General features: G+C 44.5%; 1 protein-coding gene across 2 annotated transcripts in view; it reads right to left on the bottom strand.

Annotated features, from left to right (window-relative positions):
* Positions 1–3,062: 3,062 nt before the first annotated feature.
* Positions 3,063–9,673, bottom strand: part of LOC308174103 (glutamate dehydrogenase, mitochondrial-like) — a 21,298-nt gene continuing 14,687 nt past the window's right edge. Inside the window, exons 8-14 of one of the 2 annotated variants that reach the window (XR_013937917.1) lie at positions 8,572–8,709; positions 8,189–8,269; positions 7,950–8,073; positions 6,354–6,445; positions 6,151–6,213; positions 3,488–4,299; positions 3,063–3,451 (exon numbers count right to left, since the gene is read on the bottom strand). Coding sequence is in view for 1 of the 2 variants with exons in the window: in XM_080549160.1 (XP_080405286.1) it covers positions 4,180–4,299; positions 6,151–6,213; positions 6,354–6,445; positions 7,950–8,073; positions 8,189–8,269; positions 8,572–8,709 (618 nt within the window). In the remaining variant the exon portion in view is untranslated. Of the gene's footprint in view, positions 4,300–6,150; positions 6,214–6,353; positions 6,446–7,949; positions 8,074–8,188; positions 8,270–8,571; positions 8,710–9,673 lie in introns of both variants that reach the window. The other variant, XM_080549160.1, reaches the window with a different exon arrangement.

Below are 9,673 nucleotides of genomic sequence, written 5' to 3'. Positions count from 1 at the left end.
CTAAACATACACGAACAGAAACATTAGCTGTGTCTTCTGTGATGCAACAGTTGATATTCGAGGAAGGTTGCTCCAGTCTTTCTTGTTTTCCTCCTGTTGTTTTTCCAACGGCCAGCCAACGGTCTCTGCCGGTGGCTTCACTCTTTCAGCCGTTGGAGATAACGATCCATCCATCCCTCCCCCTCTGCTCTGTTTACACGTCAGCCATGGGAGCCTCTGCTTTCACACTTTCTCATTTAGTCTGATTCTGATTGATTTGTAGACAAAGATGTGAGAACAACTTTTCACTTGGGACTGACAGTGGGACTGCACAGCATATATATTATGTATTTAGAAACATAATATGCTGACTTTCCACCGCCACATTCAAACTGTCATTTAATGGGCAACCGTTAGAATTATTGTTTTGACAACAACTTTAACAACAACGTCAACAATAACTTTAACAATAATGTAGTATATTTTACTTAAACACACATGGGCCTGTATGCTATGAAGGGATGTCTCCTGACAGGGGGGGTTTTATGACACCTTGTCAACACAATGAACACATCCTTTGTCTTAAGGGCCATATTATGTTTTGCCTCAGGAAGTGCTGTCCATATATGGGCATTGTTAGGATGACTTCCTGTGAATCTGACTTGAACTTTAACCTGGAATGACTTTTAGGCCAGGTGACATCATATTGGGGTCTCCTACTCTTCACACCTTAAGCCTCTATACTGTGATAGGACCATTGTTTGTGACTGTATTTGCATACTATTGTTTATAAATAAGAGGTGTGGGCCCAGGGGGCTCTTCCTCTCTCTCTCTCTCTCTCTCTCTCTCTCTCTCTCTCTCTCTCTCTCTCTGTACCTGTACTTTGTTTCAATAAATAGTCTTAAACTACTCAGAATTATATTCTTCATTTTAGTATCCAACAAGTAGCTTAATAAACAACAATAACTTTAACAACAACTTCAACAATAACTTTAACAATAACTTTCGATCAATAGAATGAAATTAGAAATGTGACCATCTCTTTTTAGTGAATGCCTCTGTGTGTTGTGTGGCAGATACATACATACATACATAAATACATATGTACATCTCATCTTATTTCATCTATGTATCTTGCCTTCCGATCACCAGGGTATCATAAACCAGACAGAAATGTGGGAATGTTGTCAATCCACTTTCCAGTCACACCCTTTTCACGGGTAACTTCAGACAGTGGAAAATGTGAGGTGTATGGAGCGCATTTACCATAGAGACAAAAGGATTATATTGATGAGGTCTGTACCCTTTATGTAGTTACCCTTACAACATATGTGATTAGACCGTTTTTTAAACCCGTCAATTAGTTCAAATCATGACACTGAGACCCATAAAGTAATCATATGGTAATCATAAGGTAATCAATTATCAAAAGTTTCATCACTCTCTCTATCTTCCTCACATTAGTTTTCCTACTACACACAATCAGCAGTGTTAGGAGAGTAGAGTTAGGCAGATATCTCAATTTGGCCAAAATATGACTTAGGCAATTATGCTATGAGGCTAACGATATGGATTTGGTAAATAGAACCCTGTTATGTCAGATGAAAAAGATTTCATGGTAAAAACAAACAAACAAAAAAATCTATAATTGCACAACAGGTTCAAATACTTTCAAGCAGCGCTGCACATTTACAACAAAACAAAAATACAATCAGCACTGAGCTTCATGTTTAAACGATGTGCTCAAGTGTCTTTGGTGATGTTCTGCAGCTGAAGTAGCCAAGGAGAAGGTGAAGGAAATGCTGGAAGGGGACGACAAGGAGAAGGAGCAAGGGAAGGAGGAGGAGAAGGGAGGAGGAATCATCTCACTAGCCAAGGACCTCAAGGAGGCAGAGAAGGGAGGCCTCAGCGCTCTGGTGTCAGGTGACGGAAAAGAGAAGTCGAAGAGCGGAGGAGGTAAATACAGCAGGCCTACCTCTTACACACTCACCTCTTACACTCACCTCTTACACTCACCTTACGCACTCACCTTACGCACTCACCTCTTACACTCACCTCTTACACTCACCTCTTACACACTCACCTCTTACACACCCACCCTTACACACTCACCCTTACACACTCACCCTTACACACTCACCCTTACACTCAGCTCTTACACACTCACTTTACACACTCACCAGTACACACTCATCCTTACACACACACACACACACAGGACATCAACACACTGTATGAAACCTAGTGTATCCTAATCAAAGGTGTCTATTAGTTTGTTGTGTTTTTCAAATCGTCTGATGGATGAAATGTCTTGTTCTTGTTCTTGTATAACATGCTGGCCCTGCCTCCCTCTCTCCCTCCCCCCCCTCCCTCTCTCCCTCCCCCCCCTCCCTGCCTCCCTCTCTCCCCCCCCCCCTCCCTGCCTCCCTCCCTTGCCTCCCTCTCTCCCCCCCCCCCTCCCTCCCCCCCTCCCCTCCCTCCCTCCCTCCCTCCCTCCCTCCCTCCAGGCTTCAACCTGGAAGAGATCGCCGGGGACCTGGAGAAGGAGGAGAAGGAGTTCAAGGACGACCCCGCAGACGCCGTTCTGTCCATGGGGAAGAAACTGTTCATGTGAAGGACGTCTGTATCTCTGTGAGGATTAGGGGTTAGAGGTTGGGGTTGGTTTAGGGTTAGAGGTTAGGATTAGGGGGTAGAAGTTAGGATTAGGGATTAGAAGTTAGGGTTCGAGGTTAGGGGTTAGAGGTTAGGATTAGGGGGTTGGGGTTAGAGGTTAGGGCAAGCTCTTCCACAGCTTAATACACTGAAGCCTATATTGGCATACTGCAATGTCTGTCCTGTGTCTCTACTGTGTGTCTCTACCGTCCTGTGTGTCTCTACTGTCCTGTGTGTCTCTACTGTCCTAGCCTCCACATAGCCTGTCTACTCCAGTATGTTGTCTAATGCCATATTGCAATTATATTAACATCAATAAAATATGTTTATTGTTTATTCTTGAAGTGTATGTTGTATGTAGCTAGCTGCAGAGGGGATTAGCTAAAAAGTACACAAACTAGTGATTATATATTTTCAATACACACTCAAACTATAGAATATTGTAAGTTTAATTTGTTTTAAACAAAAAGGCAATACAAATTCTCTTACACAGAATCCCAAAGCAGTGTCAATCAAGGCTTATATAAAGAAAAATAAGCATTTTGTTCCCACATATACTCTCTCCTCCTCGCAGACAGGAGCAGACAGGTCAGGGGTCACAGTACTGCAGACTGCCTAGCACCAGGAAACACTCAACAAAGAAAACACATTTGTGTAGTGTTGTAACAGACCACAGGTGTAATATATACTGTATAATAAAGTCTGGTTTGGCTTAAAATAGCTGATACAGTTTAGTTGAGGAATTGAAGATGTGCTGAATTGCTCGGAGGAGCTTTCTGCTCTGAACTCTGCCACGAAGAACATTCTGGTGTAGGCGAACCTCGGTAACTGTGTTAACTTTGGTAACTTTGGTAACCGTGGTAACTTTGGTAACCGTGGTAGCTTTGGTAACTTGCTCCATTTCAGTACAGGAAACCGTAACATTAAGGCTTTAAGTGCATGTTTCTATACTCTGATACGATCTAACACATCTGTCCATGTTTCTATAATTTGAACAGTTCACTGCCCATGGAAGCATGGTTAACACATACTAAAAAAATAACGGCTTTGTAACAGTGCTAACTTGTAAAAGCTGTAGACCGGAACGGTTTGGTGTTCACCAAACATGAGACAATGTTTACAGGAACAACGGCTTTGCAATAGATCCACCAGCATCCACACAATAACAGCCCTGGTGGATGTCTGGCTGGGCAGGGGGGCCTGGTGGGGGGGAGAGGAAGGCAGAAGGATGCGTGTGTCGTTTTGCTAACTGGTCGCACATGCGATTGTACATTAAGATTATAGTATATAGGTCATGTATAGGTCAAAGGTCATGATGTGTAAAATGTAAACACTTGATATGTTTGGTATAGAGGCTCTGCCAGGTTGGGGGTGGGGGAGGCAGAGGGGTGGGGGGGGCAGAGGGGTTGGGGGAGGCAGAGGGGTGGGGGGGCAGAGGGGTGGGGGAGGCAGAGGGGCGGGGGAGGCAGAGGGGCGGGGCCTATGTGAAGGTGGGCAGGGCAGAGGGGTGGGCGAGGCTGAGGGGTGGGCGGGGCAGAGGGGCGGGGCCTATGTGAAGGTGAGCCCCGCCTCGTTGTACACCTGGAACACCTTCTCGATGGCGTTGACGTAGGCGGCGGTGCGCAGGTCCAAACCCAGGTTGTACTTGTTGGCCGTGCGCATGATTTGCTAAAACAAACAAAAAACAAACAAACAGTCAATGTTTTATTTTGCGACTCGATCGTCCAATCAACTGTTTGGAAGGTGGTCGTTCCTACCATGGTAACCCCACCCTACCCTATATCTCCATGGTAACATCACTATGGCACTGTTAAGGTTAGGTCTCCATGGTAACATCACTACGTACCACTGCTAGGGTTAGGTCTCCATGGTAACATCACTACGTACCACTGCTAGGGTTAGGTCTCCATGGTAACATCACTACGTACCACTGCTAGGGTTAGGTCTCCATGGTAACATCACTACGTACTACTGCTAGGGTTAGGTCTCCATGGTAACATCACTACGTACTACTGCTAGGGTTAGGTCTCCATGGTAACATCACTATACCACTGCTAGGGTTAGGTCTCCATGGTAACATCACTATACCACTGCTCTGGGCTGTTGTAGATTAGATTAGATTCAACTGTATTGTCATTGCAGAGTACACATACTATACAACTAAATGCAGTTTAGCATCGAACCAGAAGTGCAAATAGGGTTAGGGTAAGTGACAGTGATAGGTACAGTAAGACATGTACGGTAGTTTAGAGGTATGTACAGTTAAGGTAGCTATGTACAGTTATTAGGTATGTACAGAGCTATGTACAGTTATGAGCTATGTACAGTTAAGGTAGCTATGTACAGTTATGAGCTATGTACAGTTATGAGCTAAATACAGTTGTGAGCTATGTGGCTGTGTGATGGTGGAGGGGGGCGGGGGGGGGGGGGGCTGTGTTATGGTGGAGGGGGGGGGGGCTGTGTGATGATCCCGTTCCCCTGCCAGGCATCAGGGTTTGGCTCTGACAATGATGACACAGAGCAACCCTTCTCTGGTTACACAGTCTCTGCTCTCACGCACAGCTCACACAGAGAGAATGGCTGTGGCTGTGTGTGTGTGTGTGTCCTTTTACAAGCTGACAAGGGGAAAATAAAATGGGGGGGCAGGGTGACAGTAAAAAGGCTTTGTAGCAGCTGGGTAATGAGACTTCCCCTCCCTTAGCAGGAGTAACGAGAGACACCAGGACCGTCAGGTGCATAAAGATAGACATAAAGATAGACCCAGTCTTAGACTTAGATCTCACTTTAATAAAGATAGACCCAGTCTTAGACTTAGATCTCACTGTAATAAAGATAGATCCAGTCTTAGACTTAGATCTCACTTTAATAAAGATAGACCCAGTCTTAGACTTAGATCTCACTTTAATGAAGATAGACCCAGTCTTAGACTTAGATCTCACTTTAATAAAGATAGACCCAGTCTTAGACTTAGATCTCACTTTAATGAAGATATCTAAGTCTAAGACTGGGTCTCTCACTTTAATGAAGATAGACCCAGTCTTAGACTTAGATCTCACTTTAATAAAGATAGACCCAGTCTTAGACTTAGATCTCACTTTAATAAAGATAGACCCAGTCTTAGACTTAGATCTCACTTTAATGAAGATAGATCCAGTCTTAGACTTAGATCTCACTTTAATAAAGATAGATCCAGTCTTAGACTTAGATCTCACTTTAATAAAGATAGACCCAGTCTTAGACTTAGATCTCACTTTAATAAAGATAGACCCAGTCTTAGACTTAGATCTCACTTTAAGAAAGATAGACCGAGTCTTAGACATAGATCTCACTTAAAGTTTGTCTTGCTATAGACTCAACATTGACCCTGTTGCATAAAGCTAGCCTATGAGCGACTAACGTAAGACTGACTTAGGCCGTGTTCACACTTGACTTCAACCCAGATCTAACCCCCCCAGGTCTAACCCCCCCAGGTCTAACCCCCGGGTCTAACAGCCCATACGAGTGTTCAGAGCGTCTCACCCTGGCAGACCTCTCCATGGTGTAGGCCAGTCCCGAGTGGACGATGTCCTTCTCTGAAGCTCCCTGGAAAAACATCACAATCACAATCACAATCAATTTTGAATTATTTTGGAAAAAAAGAAAAGTCTGACCATTACATTGGATCCTGACATGAGGACTAAATGATCAGACTGTGTCACATAGAGATAAGCAGGTTTACTCACAGAGATCCGGGACTGGAAGTCAGAGGTGGGGACCACGGGGATGGAGCCCCCGTGTTTACCAAACTTCCTCTCCAGACTCTCCTGCACCGACACTAAGGAAGCACAGGGGATTACATCAGACTCAACCTGACTCAACTAGTTAGTTGGTTAGAAGTAACTAGGTGGTAGTTAGTTAGTTAGTTAGAGGTAACTAGATGGGAGTTAGTTAGTTAGAGGTAACTAGGTGGGAGTTAGTTAGAGGTAACTAGGTTGGAGTTAGTTAGTTAGTTAGTTAGAGGTAACTAGGTGGGAGTTAGTTAGTTAGAGGTAACTAGATGGGAGTTAGTTAGTTAGAGGTAACTAGGTGGTAGTTAGTTAGTTAGAGGTAACTAGATGGGAGTTAGTTAGCGGTAACTAGGTGGGAGTTAGTTAGTTAGTTAGTTAGAGGTAACTAGGTGGGAGTTAGTTAGTTAGAGGTAACTAGGTGGTAGTTAGTTAGTTAGAGGTAACTAGGTGGGAGTTAGTTAGTTAGAGGTAACTAGATGGGAGTTAGTTAGAGGTAACTAGGTGGGAGTTAGTTAGTTAGTTAGAGGTAATTAGGTGGGAGTTAGTTAGTTAGTTAGAGGTAACTAGGTGGTAGTTAGTTAGTTAGTTAGTTAGTTAGAGGTAACTAGGTGGTAGTTAGTTAGTTAGTTAGAGGTAACTAGATGGGAGTTAGTTAGTTAGAGGTAACTTGGTGGGAGTTAGTTAGAGGTAACTAGGTGGGAGTTAGTTAGTTAGTTAGAGGTAATTAGGTGGGAGTTAGTTAGTTAGTTAGAGGTAACTAGGTGGTAGTTAGTTAGTTACAGGTAACTAGGTGGTAGTTAGTTACAGGTAACTAGGTGGTAGTTAGTTAGTTAGAGGTAACTTGGTGGTAGTTAGTTAGTTAGAGGTAACTAGGTGGGAGTTAGTTAGTTAGAGGTAACTAGGTGGTAGTTAGTTAGTTAGTTAGTTAGTTAGAGGTAACTAGGTGGGAGTTCGTTACAGGTAACTAGGTGGTAGTTAGTTAGTTAGTTAGAGGTAACTAGGTGGTAGTTAGTTAGTTAGAGGTAACTAGGTGGGAGTTAGTTACAGGTAACTAAGTGGTAGTTAGTTAGTTAGAGGTAACTAGGTGGTAGTTAGTTAGTTAGAGGTAACTAGGTGGTAGTTAGTTAGTTGTAACTAGGTGGTAGTTAGTTAGTTAGTTAGTTAGAGGTAACTAGGTGGGAGTTAGTTAGTTAGTTACAGGTAACTAGGTGGTAGTTAGTTAGTTAGTTAGTTAGTTAGTTAGAGGTAACTAGGTGGTAGTTAGTTAGTTAGAGGTAACTAGGTGGGAGTTAGTTAGTTAGAGGTAACTAGGTGGGAGTTAGTTAGTTAGTTAGTTAGTTAGTTAGAGGTAACTAGGTGGGAGTTAGTTAGTTAGTTAGAGGTAACTAGGTGGTAGTTAGTTAGTTAGTTAGTTAGAGGTAACTAGGTGGTAGTTAGTTAGTTAGAGGTAACTAGGTGGTAGTTAGTTAGTTAGAGGTAACTAGGTGGTAGTTAGTTAGTTAGTTAGAGGTAACTAGGTGGTAGTTAGTTAGTTAGTTAGAGATAACTTACTGAGCAGGTGGTAGTTAGAGTCCCTCTCGTACTTGAAGGTCAGCCTGCCGTAGCTGACGTGGTTCAGGTTCTTCAGCCACTCGAAGTAGGAGACGGTCACACCGCCCGCGTTCAGGTACATGTCCTACACACAACAGGAAGTGACATACGGTGAACAGGAAGTGACACACTGTGAACTGGAAGAGACACATGGTGAACAGGAAGGGGAACATGGTGAACAGGAATTTGCTGTCTCTCACCGGTATCACCATGATGTTCCTGTCCAGGAAGATCTTGTCGGCGTCGGGGGTGGTGGGGCCGTTGGCCCCCTCAGCGATGATCTGGAGACACGGAAGGAGAAACCTTTCTTTTTATAATTTCATTTCGACGTTCTACCTCCCCCAGCCTCCCCTGGTGTTCTACCTCCCCCAGCCTCCCCTGGTGTTCTACCTCCCCCAGCCTCCCCATAAGCGGCTCGTGAAGTCAAACCGACCGGTAAAACCCCAGAAAGTACAGTGTCAGTTGTGACAGAGTCACATGCACACGTCTAACAGAACCTTAAGCCTCTGTTAAGGTGTTCATTCTCACTCTACATCTCTACGTACATTCTCACTCTACATCTCTACATCATACGACCTCTGACCTTGGCCTTGATCTTGTGGGCGTTCCTGCGGGTCAGCTGCTTCTCGCTGGCAGCGGGGATGAGGATGTGGCAGTCGGCCTCCAGGATGCTGCCGACGTACGGCGTGGCGTTGGGGAAGCCCACGATGGTTCCGTTTTGCTGAGGAGAAACGTCGGGGGGGGGGGAAGAAAGAGACGGTGACACACCTTAGAGGAGCTCAGAGAGTTAGAGACCTAGAGAGTTCTAGAATACTCACCACCTGGAGAGTTCTAGAACACTCACACACCTAGAGAGTTCTAGAACACTCACCACCTAGAGAGTTCTAGAATACTCACCACCTATAGAGTTCTAGAACATTCACCACCTAGAGAGGTCTAGAACACTCATAGGGCTTTCACACCGGCAAAGAAGCGTGCCGGTTCGCATTCGCGAACCAAGTCTGGAACCGGCCAGCGCGTTCAGACCGAAGCTCAATTGGTTCGGAACCTGAAAAGTTGGTTCGCAGCGGGCACCAAAAAATAGTGGTTCTCAAGCGCGAACCAAAACGTAGAACAGTCACGTCGTCAGTGGGTGTGTCCTATTCTAGGCTGCAGAGACCAGCAAGGAGGAAGTAGACAAAATGTAATCTAATCTAAATCTAATCATTAGTGATCAAAAACAATATCAAAAGTGTCATTATTCTCTCTATCTTCCTCACATGCTCAGCAAACACACACACGCACACGCGCGCGGACATGCGCGAACGCGAATTTCGTAAGCCATTTCTATTCCAGTAATGGAGCAGCTGATTAGTAAAAGAACATATAAGAACGCATATAGAAAGTGTCTTTTGTTTTGTTTCACAGAAAATTGTGTTTATTTCAGATACTGTAGTAGTGGAAGATATTATCCTCTTTTCCAGTGAAGTAGCTGCCATCTAGTTGTGAATTGTTTTGTTTATCCCGCCCCTTCATCACCCAGCGTTGATGACGCGGATGGTTCAGGTTACACTGGTATGAACGCGGGCTCGTTCGCCAGACAGCACCAAGGTTCAGAGGTTTCCGAACGCGAACGCGAACCGGCACGGTTCTTTGCCGGTGTGAAAGCCCTATCACACACCTAGAGAGTTCTAGAATACTCACCA

Source organism: Nansenia antarctica, assembly GCF_963989245.1.
Source record: "Nansenia antarctica genome assembly, chromosome: 19".
Taxonomy (NCBI): domain Eukaryota; kingdom Metazoa; phylum Chordata; class Actinopteri; order Argentiniformes; family Microstomatidae; genus Nansenia; species Nansenia antarctica.
Note: the sequence above shows the minus strand (reverse complement) of the source record. Positions and strands in the feature narration are given on the sequence as shown.